Source organism: Notechis scutatus, chromosome 1, assembly GCF_049901735.1.
Source record: "Notechis scutatus isolate UNSWTSFEM ecotype Mainland chromosome 1, rNotScu1.2, whole genome shotgun sequence".
NCBI lineage: Eukaryota > Metazoa > Chordata > Lepidosauria > Squamata > Elapidae > Notechis > Notechis scutatus.
This window is the reverse complement of record NC_142009.1, coordinates 27,557,305-27,576,172: the sequence shown is the minus strand read 5'-3', so window position 1 is coordinate 27,576,172 and position 18,868 is coordinate 27,557,305. Positions and strand designations below refer to the sequence as shown.

The 18,868-nt window shown below is 39.8% G+C and overlaps 1 protein-coding gene across 8 annotated transcripts in view; it reads left to right on the top strand.

Annotated features, from left to right (window-relative positions):
* The window catches only part of EFR3B (EFR3 homolog B), a 149,053-nt gene extending 133,346 nt beyond the window's left edge, over positions 1-15,707 (top strand). For 7 of the 8 annotated variants that reach the window (XM_087959730.1, XM_087959751.1, XM_087959727.1 and 4 more), the window contains 9 exons: positions 228-389; positions 4,594-4,725; positions 5,672-5,739; positions 6,169-6,296; positions 9,349-9,440; positions 12,514-12,562; positions 12,838-12,944; positions 14,531-14,580; positions 15,207-15,707. In XM_087959730.1, the coding sequence (XP_087815856.1) occupies positions 228-389; positions 4,594-4,725; positions 5,672-5,739; positions 6,169-6,296; positions 9,349-9,440; positions 12,514-12,562; positions 12,838-12,944; positions 14,531-14,580; positions 15,207-15,312 (894 nt within the window). In that variant the 3' untranslated portion in view covers positions 15,313-15,707. The other variant, XM_087959743.1, reaches the window with a different exon arrangement.
* The last annotated feature ends 3,161 nt before the right edge of the window (positions 15,708-18,868 follow it).

Sequence of the window (18,868 nt, the reverse complement as noted above, 5' to 3'; positions counted from 1 at the left end):
ACCCCAAGACAAATTCCTTGTGTGTCCAATCACACTTGGCCAATAAAATAATTCTATTCTATTCTAAAAAAGAAAAAAGAAATAGGGGTTGATTGGTTGTAGTCACTAACAGTATATGATAAATATGCAAAAATGTATCCTGTTGATTATGCTAAAGTAATATAAAAGCATTGACTTCAATGAAATGGCAACCTCCTCATAAAAAGCGATATTGTATTTGTTCACAGCACTCCCAGCAGCTGTATCGACACATGTATTTCACTTGCAAGGAAGACAATAATGGTCGTACTCACTATGAGGCTGTCTACAGTCTACTGGCACTCATCAGCATTGAACTGGCCAATGAAGAGGTGGTAGTGGACCTCATCCGGTTGGTTTTGGCCATTCAGGTATGTGTGGGCTGAAGAATCTTCCAACTCACTAGCAGGGAGGATAGAAAGGAACCTCCAAGGAAGACAAGATTATATCTCAGGTGGAAAATCACAAACCAGTTTATAAGGGCCACTGCTAACCTTAGATATGAAAGGTGACTCTGTTTTGGAGATACCTATGAAATTTATTAGCAATAGGTTAGAAGCCAGTCCTTTCACTAGCAATAGTGAGTGGTGGTGCAGTGGTTAGAATGCAGTATTGCAGCCTAACTCTGCCCACTGTCAGGAGTTCGATCCTAACCGGCTCAAGGTTGACTCAGCCTTCCATCTTCCGAGGTCATTAAACGAGGACCCAGATCATTGGGGGCAATATGCTAACATTGTAAACCACTCAAGGGAGTGCTCTAAAACACTTTGGAGCAGTATATAAGTGTAAATACTAGTGCTAGTGCTAATAGCATTAAAAAGCTGTTCCAGAATTTTTAAACAATGAAAAACTATTCATCTTCAAATGCTAACAGTGACACTGAGATCAGCAAAGCAATTTATATTTCTTTTACAATTTGTTCCTGCCCAGACTTTCCCTTAATTTGCCTTAATCAATTGTATTGATTGCAAAAATGCAGCATGTGTTGTAATGGATTTTTGTTGATGTGCTGCAACAAATCCGAGCAAAGAAAATAAGTCCTGATAACTCTGATACATGTTTTGACTGAACATCTTTAAGGTATGTTCCTGGAGAAATTGGCATGAATGAATTCTAAATAGACTGATCCCTTCAAAATAAAGCTTCTCCCGCCAAATGCATTGAAACTGCAATTCATGTCCTGGTTTCAGCCTTACACATCTGGAAGGCAAAAAAGGTGGTGAACCTGTGTTTTACAATTTGTTAACTACCATACTTTTTAGCCTATTGGATCTAAAGGTGAAATGTATTTCAGAGGTCATAGGGACACAAATATATTACCTCTCTGCAATTCCTTAAATAAATATGCCTTTTCTTGAGATTTCCCAACAACCTTTTGCCTTTGAATCCAAAGTGGTACACAGTCCTCTCCGACATACAGTATGTTCCAAAATACACTGCAGATCCTTATCACCATCCCCATCTCCTCCTTTTGCACATGGGAGTTTTGGCATGGAAGTCAACTGGTATGGCAGAGTGACAAGTGAATTAAGAAATAGAGCAGGCAGCAGCCGTGGCTACGGAGGCTTTTGCACAGATATGTCTAGTGCATCAATTGCATCCTTTCCTGGACCAGAAGGCTTTGCTCACGGTCATTCGTGCCTTGGTCAATTCCTATTTGGATTACTGCAATACACTCTATACGGAGCTACCCTTGAAGACCATCCAGCAACTTCAGTTGGTCCAGCATGAAGCAACACACACAATAATGGCTACCCCTAGTTTTGCCTAAGTAACCCTTTTTGTGCAAGCTACACTGGCTTCCACGTTCTTTCCACAGGCAGTTCAAGGTGCTCGGTAGGGTGGCACATTCCTAGGTCCTTCCCCGAAATATTACCATCTGATGGGAATTAAGAAATGTGCCTTTTCCGTGACAGCCCCTAACCTATGGAATACTCTACCCCCTGAGGTTCGTCAGGTTTCTATCCTCCTAGCCTTCCATTAGGTTTTGAAGACTTGGCTTTTCTCCTAAGCACTGGGATAAGATTGAATGACTGCACATTAGAAGTTTGACTTGGCACCAGGTTTTTGTTGCTTTTAATATTTCAGTGTGTTTAGTTTTATAGCTTTAATATGGTTTTACATGTTGCTTTAACTTTTGATGGAGAGCCACCCAGAATTGGTTAGAAGATGGGCGGCTATACAGATCTTTTAAATCAATAAATATGTAACTCTCCCATATGCCACACACCCATATTTACTCTTCTTCACATTGTACTTAGACTCCACCTGGTTGTAAGAGATTTATTTATTTAATGCAATTTAATAAAATTTAGAGGCTGCCTGAATCCATATGACTCTGGACGGCTTCTTTTTTAAAAAAAGTAGGGAAATTTTAAAAAGAAACATCCAATGCATCCAATGTGGGAAGAGGTCAAGTATGTATGTTTTATTTTTTAATCCTTCTTGGATTCATTAGATTCCTTGAAGAAGCAATTTGCAAGAGTTTCTTGCCTGTACTTTATCTAAGGAGTTGGATCTGTTATACAACTCCTGCCGATTACTGAAAAATGCTCTTGAATGTTTACAATGTAATTTAATTTGAACCATAAATATAAAGCATATGAATTTCAAAAAAAAGAAAATCTTGATTCATAAATCAGAGTAGTTGGGGCAATTTTGATCTGTTAAAATAAAGTTGAGGAAGGCATTAATCTAATGCATGTTCAGGCTCAATAATGACTGCACCCCAGGGTGAAATTTTTCCCTATCAGCTCTGTGGCTTAATATACTGTATATACTCGAGTATAAGCCTAGTTTTTCAGCCCATTTTTTGTGCTGAAAAAATCCCCTCGGCTTATACTCGAGTCAGATTCCCTCTGAAAAAAAATGGTGTGGAGTCGCGGCCTCCGGCGGCAGCGACTCCCAACAGCCCCAGCCGGGAAGGGAAAGGCAAAAGCGCTTTGCCTTTCCTTCCCGATGCGGCGGGACTGGGGCCGCGCCGGCGGTAGTGACTCCTGACTCAGGGGCCTCCGAGGGAGGGGAAGAGAGTGACTCCTGCCTCCAGCTGTCATCATCATCTTCTTCTTTGGGTTAGTGAATCAATTAAACCTTTCATGATAGTGAGATCGTTTCCCAAATTAATTATTTTTATTTTTGAAATTTACCAGTAGCTGCTGCATTTCCCACCCTGGCTTATACTCGAGTCAATAAGTTTTCCCAGTTTTTTGTGTAAAATTAGGTGCCTCGGCTTATATTCGGGTCGACTTATACTCGAGTATATACGGTAATAGTAATAGCAACCAGGAGCAACGGGGGGGGGGATTTTTTACCGATTCAAATCTTCCCTACCACCTCTCCCAAGGTGGGCCGAGGTGGTTGAATTTCACCCCTGTTGTACCCACAGAGCTAGACTTGTAGGGGCCTCAGCCACCCTTCTCTTCTGGGTCTACACACCCTAGCTCCTTAGTGTTGTCATAACTTGTCTACTAGAAGATGACTACTCCTTGTGTCCTCCCCCTAATTAATCCTCATGTGTGAGCTAGGGATCCAGAGTCCTTTAGCCTTACTGGAAAGTAAAAAAAAACAAAAACAAATGATATATTACAGGAACTCCTTGTTTTGTGACCACAATTGTGACCGGCAGTATCATTAAGCAAAGCAGTCACTATTTGAAACAATGACTGGGCTTATGACCTTACTTCAACTTTCCTTTGCTTTACAGACTTGCAAGGGTCATAAATGCAAGGACTGACTGGTCAAAAGGTTACTTTTTCTTCACCAAAATAACTATGAGCAGTCACTAAATGAGGACTACCTGTAATAAAAAGGAAATAGATTTTATAGCGCCGCTCCTACCCCTGTGGGTACCTGGGAAACCCAGCTCCTTTGCTTTGAAAGAGAGATCAATCCCATCACAAGCACAAAATCCAGAAGTGGTTTCCAAATGAAAACAAAATTAGATATGTTCTGTTCTTTAAATAAAGCAATCGGTTTGACCATCTCTACTTTTTTTCTTGCTGTGGAAAATAGTATATATTTCTGTTTGTGCTTACCAATCTTTATAGACTATCATCATTTATGTTACCAAAATTCACCATACTCTTTCAAATTCTTCAACCTTAAAGGCAAAAAATCTTTTTCTGATAAATTAATTTTTAAAAAACGATACCGAAAAAAAGATCAATCCAAATAATAAGTAGAATCAGAATTAAATTTAAATATGCATGTCATATGAAAAGCGATGTTATGCAATACTTCCATCTAATTTTTATCCATCCTTTCAAAGGTAGCATTTTTCCTAGAACAGATTTTCCTTCGTTCTTTTCGGACCCTCCAGGATTTAGGCCAGTTAATTCTGAAGCCATTCCTAATACTCTCTTGGTTTTTTAAAAAAAAAATGTATTTTTTTTCCTTTCTCTCTGGTGGAATTTGGATGATTGGCTTTATATACCTTCAGGCTCTGATGCTGATAAGGATTCCATGTCCAAGATGAGTGAATGTAGACTGAAACTCAAGACGTGTCTGGCTGTCATTGAATGTGGGGGTTGTTGGCTTGTTTGTCCTTTCACTACAATGCTACTGTCCTATTGACAGGAACTGGCCCAGGTGAACGAGGATAACCTGCCGTTGTACAGCCGCTGTGCCCTGTATGCCCTTGGAGCTGCCTACCTGAACCTGATCAGCCAACTGACCACTGTGCCTGCCTTTTGCCAGCATATTCATGAGGTCTACCACTTGGCCTTACCTTTGATTATCTTTCCTTTCTTTACCCGTTGTTGTTGTTTTCTACCAGGAAATCTCCTTCAGCTTGGTCCAAATAGATTGGTTGACAATTCTAGGAGTTATTTGGAACACACAGAGTCATAAGAATATGAAGTCACAGCACTCCATACCCTGTAAAAACCAGTGGGATGTTTAGGGAACCCACAAACAGGACTTGCCCAGCCATGTCTGATGAATTAACCTACAGCCTCAAAGTACTCACACGTATGAGAGACATTTCTGGACTAAACCCATCCACCCAAAAGCCTCACTGAACATTTCCTAAAAAAAGCGTGATTGTCTTTTTTCTGTATCTCTTCTCAATATATTATGATGCAGAATCATCACACGAAGTGGTTTCCTGTCATTGCATTGCATCATTGCCTATCTCATATGGAAGAAAGATTCTGAAGGACCAACTTTTTATCAACTTTCAGTTAGATGTGATTAAGGACTGGGTATACAGGTGGCTTTATCAACAACTGCCTATTGGAAATTGTTACCAGGCTCCCAGATTCGATATCCTGAGAACTCAATTTGCTAACCCAGTAGTACTAATCAAGAGATTCCTGAATAGCAGTGCTCTCCTGACTCTAATTCATTCTGTGCATCTCTTAGTCTTGCACTGGAGCAATGATGGCATCCAGTAATATTTAGACAAACCTTAAAGACTAATGTTGATGACATCAGAAGCAGTTGTACTTGGTGGTTATGTCACAATACCTGCTCATACTTAGCATGGCCATAGCTCTTGAGCAACCCAGAGCAGGGGAGCTTATTAGCGCTGCCAGACAGTGCATCCAAATATAATACCGATATCTGATCAGATAAAATCTGATATTTTTTTATAATGGGAACTGACCACACCAAGTTGGTAAAAAAAAAAATCTTGCATTTTTCTTCTTTCCAGGTTATAGAGATGAGGAAAAAGGAGGCTCCCTACTTGCTCCCTGAAGGTGTCTTTGTAGAGAAGCCCAGGTATGAGAGCTGTTGTTAGCTTAAAATATGTTGATTATATCCCGACTGTAATTTAGATCAGTGCTTTTCAACCTCAGCTGTTTTAAGATGAAAGGACTTCAGCTTCCAGAGTTGACATGCTGGCTGGGGGGAATTCTGAGAGAAGGTCTGCACCACATCGATAAGATTGAGAAACCTTCGTTTAGATCAGAGGTCTCAAAACTTGGCAACTTTAAGACTTGTGGACTTCAACTCCCAGAATTCCTCAGGCAGCTATGCTGGCTTTGAACAAATGGGCTTTTCAACCAGCTTAATTATTCCATCATTTGCCTTCAGCTCTGTTTTTCACATGTGTCCTTCCTTCCCTGGAGACCAATTGCTGCATAATATGGATACCTGGAGAGTCATTGGGACAGTCACGTGTTGTTTCTCTTGCTTCTCTTCTCAAAGGCTGTCACGGAACCTGGATCACCTTGGCCCCGAGATCCTGTTCCGGCAGAGCAAGATCAGCGAAGTGCTGGGAGGGAGTGGCTACAATTCAGATAGGCTCAGCACACCTTACATCCCTCAGCTGACAGGTATGAGGGCAATGGGTCATACATTTTGTCTAATCAAGAATTTTATCATTATTTTTAGAGTCAATTTCTGTTTGTGTTTTGGCTTAAAAGTTTTTGAAAGAGCCAAACTGATCTTCATTGTGGTCTTCGTGTTTCATAATGCTGGGCTTTGCAGTCAGCATTGTGTTTCATTGATCCCTCTCGACTTTAATGTACTCACTGAAGGAATAGCCTTCTGCTATCTCCAAATCTAAGAGGCCCTGGCATCTTCAGCTACTTGATCTTGATAGGATTGAATCTGAGACAGTTCCTTTCCAGCCAGGCCCACATAACTTCCAAACATTAGAATAGAACCTCAACAGCCTCACTTGGCCAACCTAACATTGGCACATATAATTAATGAAATCTCAGACTGGCATAACATTTCAACCCAGCCAGTCCCTGTACATTTTGAATAAAAGAGAAAGAATTGCCCTGCGGTAACCTGCAAAGGAGGGACTCAGGGAGTGGCCTCTTTCTACCCCCACCCCCACCTGTGTGAAGCCCAGAGAACACAACAATGAAGATTGCTTTCTTTCTGTAGCTCTGGTTCTTCAAGAATAAGAACCAGAGTTCTTATAATGAGCTGCGGTGGCACAGTGGTTGGAATGCAGTACTAAAGACTATATCTAATGCCTGCCGGCTGCCTGCAATTTGACAGTTCAAATCCCACCAGGCTCAAGGTTGACTCAGCCTTGCATCCTTCCAAGGTCGGTAAAACGAGGAGCCAGATTGTTGGGGGCAATAGGCTGACTCTGTAAACCGCTTGGAGAGGGCTGTTAACGCACTGTGAAGTGGTATATAAGTCTGCTATAATAACAGAATAAAAATATTGGAAGGGACCTTAGAGATCTTCAAGCCTTCTAGATTTCCAGACTAGTCTCCAGGTCTAGAAATCATCTGTGTATTTACACAGCCCACTCTATCAACCACGGCTTCTTGATGGAATTAGTGAGCTGAATTAAATTTCTTGCATTTGCCCAACATCTGCAGAGACGACGAGAGGCTTTTTAGCTAGTACAATAAAACAAAGGTTGTCTTTTCCTGCTTAAGACTTAGAAGCATTCCAGAAAATGTTTTTTGAAGGCACAGAATTCAATTAGCGGCCTACTTGAAAAACTGCAGTTAAGGAAAACAAACTGTCCTCCTCCTATATACAGTATAATAGAGCACTTCAGGACTAGAAAAAACCAGAAATAACTTATGCAGACCAGCAATTTTGGATAAATTATGCGATGTGTTCATTTTGCTTCATCCATTGTTATTTATTGTGCAGGATTTGAGTTGCACAGCAACATTGCTTTATTTTTAACTCTTACATTTACAGGGTACCCATTGCCATTCTTTCTTACCCACATTTTACTGAACGTTTGCAATTTTCCTCTTATACTTTTCTAAACCCTGTGGGTCTCTCACCCAAACAGAAAAAAAAGTGAAACAAAGTTGTATTGTCCATCAACCTCAATAACTATGTGTTGTTGCTTTAAAGTGTGATATGTATCTTACTGGGAGGGGCACAGATCTGAGAATAGGCAAGGATTGAAAAGTCATTGTCCCTTTGGATTCATCCAGCACATACTAGTTCAGAAGCAATGTTCATGGTTGCTTTGCACAGTCACACTTGTTCTTATGTAAACATTGGTTCAGATTTGGGGCGAAATAGCCCCAGGGGTTTGTGATTTTGCCAAAAGATAAGCCATTCTGAAAGCAAGGTGTTGTGGCTCTGAGGTTTGAGCCTGCTTTATTAGAGGATGAAGACTCGGACAGTGGGGAAGAGGAGGTTTTGGAGATGCCTTCCTCCAGGACCTTCCTCTTCGGCAATGCCTTCCTCCTTGATTGTGCCTCAGGTGTCGGCAGATAACCGGGAGGGAAGACCTGAGGCTAATCAGGAAAAGGAGGAGGGCATATCAGAGTCTCTGACTGAGAATCCAGCAGAGGAATGCTGGCTTGATGCGAGGCAGCGGCGTAGACAAAAGTGCGAGCTGCAACGCAGAAAGAAGGGACGAATCAGAGACTGAGATGAGGGACTGACACGCCCCACAGGGAATAAAAGTGGGTGTGTTCGCTCTGGGAACTTGTTCGGGACAACGTGTTACTTATGGAGAGAAGCTTCAGAGTATCCTGTGTGTGGTGACGGCTTGTGTGATTTATATTCCTGCTTTCTTGTCGGACTTGGCAGACAGCGTGTGTGAGACTGCCAAGAACTTTATCAGCTCAAGGAATTTAACTCTGTAATTACCGAACTTGCTTGCTTGTTTGTATTCAGTTGGAAATTTGGACTTCTCACCTCGTTTGTACAGGTGAGACATAACACAAGGTATGCTTGAAAACTTCAAGGAAAATTGAGAACTTTGTAATCATAACTAATTCCCTAAAGTAAAACTCTTATTTATTAGAGATGCAAAACCATGGCACCTTTCAACAGTCCTCTGAATGGTCTCGGTAATACAATGTCACAGTATCTTTGAATTAAAAGATTACAAGCAAAAGGGCTAGGAAATTAAAGCAAGATCTCTTTGTCTTGGAAATGCATGTTCCACAATTTAAGTGATAGCAGCCCCTTCACTATAACTATTTTGGCTGCAACTGTAGCCAATCTCAGAGATAGCAGATCCAGGAAGCTGGATTAAGAGAAATCAGTATGCAACTCCTTGATTGGATTCAAGCAACGTGCCAAATTAAGCAAAAATTGGGTTAAATGATTCAACCCATTGAGGGGATTCATTATCTTAGTATCTTGTGTGAGATGGGCTATTGTGTTGAGTCGTAATATGGTTTGTGCTATTGCATATAGATGTTCAAAGAAACACACCAATTGTGTTTTGTTAACTCCTATTAAGAGTTTAGCATGTTGTGGAAATCCAGCCTCTCTAAGGCAGCATGTGTTTATTTATCAATCACTGTTACAGGACTATTTGAGAAAGGAAACCAGGGCCAAATAATTCCTCTCACTTTATAATTCCCTACAAAATGCAAGACACATAACCTTTCCAGCTGGGAAAGAAAATGATTTTATTTCCCTTTCTCCTTTTAGATGAAGACAGACTGTCTAAGAGGAGGAGTATTGGAGAGACCATCTCTCTACAAGTTGAAGTGGAATCCAGAAATAGCCCTGAGAAAGAAGAGGTATGCCATTCTCAATGCACCCTTTTTTGGCTAGGCTCAGCAAGCATACATTGAATGAGAAATGGGTGGTTGGGAACCTGTTACCAGTGCTGTGAGGTTCTCTTTGCTTTATTCTGAGCTTCTCTTCCCAACATCATACTTTTTGAGATGCTATTTTATTTTATATCTACCATGGAGCAGTTTTTTAAGGACCTAACGACATTATATACTGGTTTATTGGATTAATTTGACCAAACAATAAGAAATGGAGTGCTTTAAAACAGATAATTTGTAGTAGGACCTTGGTTGGGAAACTGTTTACTTCATCCCATATATTTGTTTATTGGTTAGTTCTGTTGTGTTCTAGTCTATGCTATGTTGAATTACATTTCCAAGTTCAAATTTTTAAGGCAATATGAATTGCATCCCAGGTACCAAAGGAACATAGACGGTGTTGGTAAATCTCTATTTATTATCTTTGGAAATTCTGGATAATATAGGATGATTACAAGAGGGGCCTATGTTCCTATCTTTGGCAGGGGAGCAACCTGGGAAAACTCTAAAACAGATCATCGTCTATAAGAGATTAAGTCTGTAAGGATCTTGAAAAAAGTGCAGTGAATATGCATTGCTTATAACAATAAGCATTGTCAATTATAGTTTTTTGTAAAGTAATATTCATAGTGTGAGAACACTGTGGACATAATCCAGTATATCTTGAGTTCATTTCTTTGCTCAAATATTGTATTGTTCATCAGGGCTTCCACTACTCTTATGGTATTCTTCAATAGTTTCATTAATAACTTGCTTAGTTTGTAGATTAGTGAAAATAGATTGGTGGAATGCCTGATATTTCAGAAGACAGAAACAACATTCAAAATTATTTAAAAAGGCTAAGGAAGATAATTGAATAAAATTTAATTGATAAACACACAGAATTTTTCACTTCCTTAAGGAAAGAATGCACTCAAACTCAAATGCACAGGTGGATTCAGGTGGACATTCTAAGAGGTTGCACAAATGTCAAAATGAGCATCCCCATGTATCATGACGCCCTCCATGCCTTTTGTGTATGTATGCCATATTACTGCACATTCATAAAGGCAGATCTTATCTTGTAACATCACAACACTTGTTTTGTCATCCCGATGAAACGATTGGATTTTACTTAAATCTAGTATAGTAATATTATATGGTAAAGGGATCTGGATATTACAGTTGACCACAAGTTGAATTTGAATCAGCACTGTGATATGCCTGTTGAAAAGGCTTTTGAAACAGCAGTGTGGTGTGATGTTGAATTACGCTTCATTAACTACAGTGTCCTTTTTAAATCATAGGAAGAAAGTTCCACTGTATTCTTCATTATTTCAACCCAATGTTGAGTACCCTTCCCCTTTCTGAATGACATGTTTTAAGAAATATTCAGAAACAACTAGTACAGAGGAAGTAGTAAGGAATAACAGAATAATAGCGGTGGAATGGGTCTTGAAGGTCTTCTAGTCTAACGCCCAGCTCAAGCAGGAAACACTATAATTTCAGGCAAATGGTGTCCAGTCTCTTCTTTAAAATCTCCAGTATTGGAACATCCACAACTTCTGGAGGCAAGTTGTTCCACTGATAGATTGTTCTAATTGTCAGGAATTTTCTCCTTAGTTGTAGGTTGGTTCTCTCCTTGATTAAGATCCATCCATTGCTTCTTGTTCTGTCTTTGGAAACTAGGTTGACCCCCCTCTTCTTTGTGGCAGCCCCTTCAACCACTACTATTATATCACCCCTAGTCCTTCTTTTCATTAAACTAGACATACCCGATTCCTGCAACTGTTCTTCATATGTTGTAGTCTCCAGTGCCCTGATTATCTTTGTGGGTGATCAATCCAGAAGAATCAGAGTCCTGGAAATGCTTTCAATGAGGTGCTGAGGAAAATGGTTATATCTATCCTTGAGAAAAATGACAGTGGGTAGATGCACTAACATTGTTCAACTATGGATATCACGCTAAAGGCCAAGATCATTCTCTATTATCCCAGAATGCAGAATATGGAATAAACATTTTAATTTAGAGAAAGATAGATTCCAGTTGAATATGAGAGGAAAATCCTGGTAGTAGAAGGAATTCATCAGTGGAATCAGTTCTCCAAAGAGCACCAGTTGTTGAATGTGTTCATATAGAAACGGAATACCCTGCTATGGATGCTTTAATTAGGATTCTTGCACAGACAACAAATTGGGCTGAATGGTCTAAATGGCTTTTTCGGTTCTGTGATTTGATGGAAAGTTAATCTAAGTGAAAATCCGTATTTATAGTAGCAATACATCAGGAGTCTGGCAGCACCTTTTCTGACTCACAGATTTTAATAAAAGGCATAAGTGTTTATGAGTTGCAACTCATTTCATCAGATGCAGAAAGATGCTGCCATATTGCTTTTGATTTTATGGTAGGTCGAAGATAAGAACTTTTAATTCAAGATAACGCTCAGTGATTATTTTTTTTCCTTCCTTCAAACTGGTCAGAAGCCCACTCTGGGTAATTATGAAATGCCAAATGTTTTTTATTCTGGCATGTAAAAATGAGGGTAATGTCCTTTCACATTATTGATCTTGTGCTTCTCCCTCTGTTTTTGTTCTGAATCTGTCATACTTCTTTGTTCTTAGCTACAAGACAGTTCATAGAAGTATGAGAACAAATCTTTTAAAACGAATGCTTTTCATTCATTAAACAAACCTCCATAGTACAATTTAAGACAAGAAAATAATGGACTGCTTACCAAATCCTAACCAAATGTATGAAGCAGGGATTCCCTAATAAGATAGCTGAGCGTCTCCAATGCCTTGGGCCAACTAGAAGTTTGGCATGCAGCAAAGAGGAGTGTTTTGGGCAAGTGGCCGAATTGTTTAGAAGAGAGGTTTAGTTAGAGGGGTGGAAAGCAGACAAGAATGTGGAAAGGGGGATTTATCATTTGTTTATATTCTTAGGGTAATATACAGATGATTCATTTGATGAGGTAGTTCTATCAGATTTTAACATACCTAATTTCTAACATACTCTTTCTCTACCATTGCCTGTTGTGTTCTTCCCATCAATCCCCGAAAGAGAGCACCAGCTGAAGAGATCACTTATGAAACCCTCAAGAAAGCAATTGGTAAGTCTCTTTATGGCAGTCTCTGCATACTATTTCTGCTAAAACTAGATTGACTGGGGGATCTCTAATCTAATTAACGCCTTCCATCCTTCTCCTATTCTATATAGGCTTCCCAGAATAATAGCACAGCAGTTTGAACCAGCTGGAGGAATCTTTAAAAATTAAGACAAATTCTGCTTTCAGCCTAAGCGAGGAAGCTGAACTCAAGTTTTTAAAAGGGCGGGATTTTAATCCTACTCCTCCCCAATCATTAATTTACCTTGCTTTCTTGTTAGTCGACAGCGTAGCTGTAGAAGAACAAGAGAGGGAAAGGAGACGGCAGGTGGTTGAAAAATTCCAGAAAGCTCCTTTTGAAGAAATTGCAGCTCATTGTGGGGCCCGAGTAAGTATCAGGTTTTCCTATTGTGTCCCTTCTCTCCTGCTCTGCCTGCCTACATTGTTTTCCTTGGTTCACATAATTTGATGAACAGAGGAAGCTGCTAACACCAGATCAGACACTTAATCCTTGTACGGAGGATAGAATATCTTGAAAATAAATAGGAGATTGAATAATGAAATCATGCCACATGGCAATAGAAGAGAAGTGTGTTTCATTTGTGCTTCTTTATGTGTTGATTCAGCTTGATAAAAGCTAAATAAGATTATTTTTCTTATTTTGCTTGCTTGGACAGATCAGTAACAATGTTTTACAGGTCATGTCCCAAAGTGAAACATCATCACGTTTCCTCAATTATGAAGTCACCTCGGTCCCATTATAGTCCACTGCTAAGACAAGCTGAAATAGTTTTAAGTATTCTAGAATTGAAGTGGTTTTTTTGTGCTAGGTTAGCATAGACAATCTATGCCAGTGGTATCACACTAGAGGCTCACAGGCAGGATGCATCACGCATGGGCCACACTCACTCAAGGGGGAAAAATGTAGTGATATGTCACTTGATGTCTTTGTGTGTGTACCCAGAGCAGTGTGAATTGGCCAATAGGTACTGAGCAAATTCCAGCTTCTGATCAAGCTGCATTGTTGATAAATGTGCTGGATTTTATCTAGGGAGACAAAAGAAGTCAGAAAATGAAGTCATAACAAGCAGGCAACTTGTCGAACACCATTAGAATGGGGGAGCCCCATAGTTCAGTGTTAACTCATTTGCATTGATTATGTAGAGCAACTAAACTGCAATCCCTGGCAATGCAGCATTTCTCTCTACAGCTAATTGGGTGGAGGTTGTCAGGAAGACCTTACGATGGCCAAGAACCACACATCATTTTGAGGAGATGAAGAGGCACAAAGCAGATGATTTTGCCATAAAAGTTGCTTGTGGACCTGTGTTGAGAGAAAAAAGGGGAGAAAAATATCTTGCTGTCTGGCACCCAAAAGAGCTGCTGCCTTTCCAGATAGATTCTTAGCCAGAGACATTAAGTGTCTGATCTGGTGTTAGCAGCTTCCTCTGTTCATCAAATTAGTGTTAAGGTCAAGATGTTGGTTAAATAAACATTTTATTCTTCATGGGACCTGATGTGCTCAGCGCAGCCAAGACTTTGAGTTGCAGTTCTCGGGAATGTTTGTGGAGATCATTTTTTCCATACTCAAACTGGAAGGTATATGAGTATCTTTAACTTGCAACTTTTTTAATTGCCCACGTTGTTGATCATAACAATGGATTGTTATTTTGGTGCCATAAATCTCCACTATCCTAAAAGTTACAATGCCTAAGATGAATAAAATAAAAGGTTTCTCCAAAGTGCTCCTACTTAGTCTGAAATAGGATACCACCAGTGCCACTGGAATTGCAGAGCTACTCGTGAAAAGGGATCCACTCTAGGTTGGGGGGGGGGGAATTGTATTTAATTTAATTTATTTTGTTATAGTGCCATAAAAAAATAAGTAAAACTTGATGCAGACTCTTATGAAAAAACAACCTTTGTTTTTTCTACTTGGCAGTACTTAAAATCAATGTGATATTCTTATTGCAGGCAACTCTACTACAAAGCAAGCTCAACCAGATTCTTGAGATCACAATACGGTAAGGGAAGGTGACATAACTTTATTTTTAGGGATATCCAGGCAGCAGATTGTTAGGAGAAATACCAGTGTTAGTGGTTCATAAAGACAGCAAGATTGGCAATAAAGGACCTGAATAGATCTGAAGTAAGGAAGGATGCTTTAGATCACTCTGTAGGAGTCCTCTTGAACCAATTGGCTTCTTCCTAAAGAACACTTGTCTTTTATGGGATCCTACAGCAACTAAGTAGCTCAAGGAAAATTTCTTTCTTTTTTTTTTTTTGCTCTTTGTAGCTTCTAGTAGCAATGAGTTCCACCAAGTACTCGAGCTTCTGCAAATAAGCATTAGTTCCCCAAAGGTTTTTTCATTGTAGAGATCACAGCCCCAAGAAGCCAACTTTTCAGACTTTTCCCTTGACCAGCAGGTTGGTATGGTTCATAATCTATATGCATTATAGGTAGGAAATTTACTGCTCTTGCTGCTTGCTGCTTGCTCTTCCTTCCCAGTTGGCGGAACAAAGTTTCCCACCTTATCCTGTAGTTTAGTTTTTGGGACAGTTGCTGTTTTCTTTTTCTTGCGCTCTTAGATGTTTTGTGCCTGACTGTCCCTACACACTTGTCCTGTCCTCCTGTCTCCTTCCATTGCAGACCCCCTCCCAGCCCCTCTGGAACCATCACAGCTGCTTATGGCCAGCCTCAGAGCCACTCCATCCCGGTGTACGAGATGAAGTTCCCGGATCTGTGTGTCTACTGAGGGCCAGACTGCATGCCAAGACGAAGCTGAGCAACAGATCCTCCTGGGCCATGCTGAATGCTATCATGCTGCCTTTGTGAGCTGCAGGGAGCTCCTGGGGCCAGGGAGCCGCCATTCAACATCCCTTTCAAGCAAGAGGGTTGGATACTTCCCTTAGAGTCCACTCACTTGTACTTGGTTTCTCTCCCTTCTTTGTGCTCAACCTTTATTCAGTCATGGCAAAAACCACAAAGTGCATCCCCAGAGCTTTTTATAGACTGTGGGAAAAGGTGGCAATTTCTTTTGCTTCCTTTTTCTAGAAGCTGTTTTAATAGTGTTGAAGAGTTGAATGTTTCCTCTCTCTGGTAAAAGCGTGTGTTGATAATCCATTACATAAAATGAATTTATTCTCTGTGGGTCTGTCTCATTTATATGTGTGCTTCCTTGTTCAGAGTAATTCCCCTGGACCTTTTTTTCCTTTCCTCTTCTCTCCTCTCCTCATAACTGAAATTTTACTCTTCATTTCAAATGTTCTAATAAAAGCAAGGGCAATTTTTGCTGCCCAGGTGTGTACTTAATCTTTTGGAGAACCTGCTGGTACAAGGCCATGCCGCATTGGTAGACATGAGATGTATTCTTTTAGCAATATTAAGAGTACTTAGTGCTCTTCTTCCATTAACATGTGTCAAACCTCATAATGGCAGGAAGGGTTTTTTGAGCAAGGTAGAGGAGAGGTTTAAATAAACCAAGATGATAGCTGCAGTAGACGCACTGCTCCTTTTCTTAAACCCATCATCCTTTTTACAGCTGCACTCTTGCAGGTTCCATCCTGACTATTCGTTGAAGTTCCACGTGCTATTTAATGGAGGGAAGCATGATTGAGGGCCTGCATACAATCATGGGACCTCTAGTTGCCCTTTTCTAATTTTTAAAATGTGCAGAAAACTGTTCCACTCTAATGAAAAAGAAAACACTGACACATATTGTTTGGTAGGAACAAAGAGAAAGTAAACTACAGGGAGGAGCTGCAGGAAATGTGCTGCTCATTAAAGGTTTGGCAAAAAATACCAACTTTTTAAAACGACAGGAGGCTTTTTTTTTTTTTTTTTTTTTGCTGCAAAGATGATCATCCATATGGAATAAAATGTTCCTTCCAGTCTTGTGGTTTCTCTGAAGGAGTAGAAGTTGCAGATGACCAGGAATTATTGCCCTGTTAACGGGAATGTATTCCTAACCAAGATTACACAAAAACTGTGAAATCTATATTGTGATGTTTCATATTAGTATTGCAAGTACAGAGAGCAGAATTTGCATCACAACATTATAATCCATATTTCACTGCTTGTTTCCACGCCCTCTCCTGCAGTCTCCTATAGTCCTGATTCCAAGTTAGCTTTACCTGCCTGGTATGATATTTGCACGCAGTAAATCTGCCTGGCTGCCACAGTGGTTAGAGTGCAGTACTGCAAGCTATTTCTGCTGCAGCCAGCTGCCTACAATTTGGCAGTTCAAATCCCACCAGGCTTAAGGTTGACTCAGCCTTCCATCTTTCTGAGGTGGGTAAAATGAGGACCCAAATTGTTGGGGGCAATATGCTGAATCTGTAAACTGCTTAGAGAGGGCTGTAAAATACTATAAAGCAGTATATAAGTCTATTGCTGTTATAATAATGTCATTCTGTGACCAAAAGCCTGGAGGTTCCCTCAGAGATAAAGATAAAGAAAAGTGAATTTTTAGATCCTCAGGAAACATTTTCCATCCCTTGAAAAGTTATTTCTTGGTCTGAAACATCAAATCAATTTGGTACAAACTTGCCAGATTTCCTATAATAACAATTTCAATTTCAAATACAGAAATGTAAATTGAGCTTGTGCCAAAATGTAATGATGGAATTCAATAATAATGCCCATACACAAGTTCCCAGGTCAATTCTTGACTGTTACCATCTATAAAAAGTTTGTGTTCTGCTTAAGATTTTAGAGCAATCATTTGCTAGAAGGCTCTCTTCTAATCTCTCTAGTTTTTCCAGAATACCAGCCAAATTTACCCTTACAGATTTTGGGGGGACTGCTAGGCTGTAGATAGCCATCGTTTTTATTTACTAAAAAAGCCCATAAGTTTTTCCTGAGTTAGAAGAACTTACGTAGATAAAGAACATATAGAAGATGGTGCTATTTGTTGCAACATGGCAGTTTCTTCTTCAGTCATCTGGTTTTAACTGACTATCTTAAAAACAAGAAAAAGTGGCCTGTTGCCATGTTTGAGATAAATTCCAAATTCCATCAGCCTCAGCCATCACGTCCAGTGATGTGGAAATCCTACCTTAAAAATATAAGGAAAGGATGTAGTTTTAGACTGAAGACAAAATCTGGACCAGGGGCAGTCTTTCATCTATAGCTCTTCTGCAGACTAAGCATAAAACTCATTTAAACAAGCAGATTAGAAATGATAAAAGACATATCCTACTAAATTATAGCTCCCTACAACCCTAAGCCAGCAGGTCAGTGGTGAAGGATGTCATAACATCCAAAGGACTAGATGTTTCTTATGCTAAGACTAAGAAGTTTTCAGGATCAGCCTTTTATAATTGTAATATTGGGCGATATACTGTGGGGGTTCAGTTAATCGTGAAATAGGATTAAAATATGTTGCTGTTATGGAGCTATGGATCTGTTTCAGTAGCCATCACATCAACTATGGAAGATTTCTATGTGACTATTTGCCATGGTTGCACCTGGAAAAGTGACAACAGCTAGTAAAGTTACCCAGTTCACCTCTTCATTAACCAGAGTATATTAACCCTTTTAGCTAAGCCAGGTCAAGAGTAGGCACTGCAAGGACTACTGTATGCTACTTCATTGTTATAGGGTTGCTCGATTATTGATGTTGGTCTGATGTTAATCCCTTCTTCATCTGGGTGTTGGTTGCTGGAGAGGATACTTTCTGGCCTTTTTGTTTTGTTTTTAGCTTTTTTAATTGTCTCTTGAATGATGTGTAAATATGGCTTATTTTATGTGCTTATTGATGGATGATTTATCTGAACACCAAACTTTTAGGAATTCCCTAGTGTGTGTGTGTTTTGGTCTAGGGTGCTCACATTTTCCCAAACTAATTAAGGACACACCGAGAAAACAACACACACCCACCCCCAACAACACTGGCTATAAACGGTGAGTAAATCCCATACTCGCACAGGTGGTACCACTTAGTTGGGTAATAAAACATTGGCAATCAACCAGCGAAGACTCCATAATACATACTTTACTTACATATATTGCCAAATAAATATTGTAGATAAGTCACATTCAATTCTCAGTCTCTCAGATAACTATTAGAAATCAAGTGATCTAAAAGGTGCTGATCCCTTGGTTATCCCAAACATTCCAGTAAAACATCTTTCATACTATATTTTCAAATTTGGGTTATCCCACAGTTTCTCATGTGATTCAGAAATGAAATGTAACCTTACAAATAAGCAAATATGCCTACTACTTTTTAAAGTTTAAAACAAAGATCCCAGTTTAGTACACCTGGGCCCTAAGCTTGTCAAGGTTTCAGAAGTGTTACACATTCATTC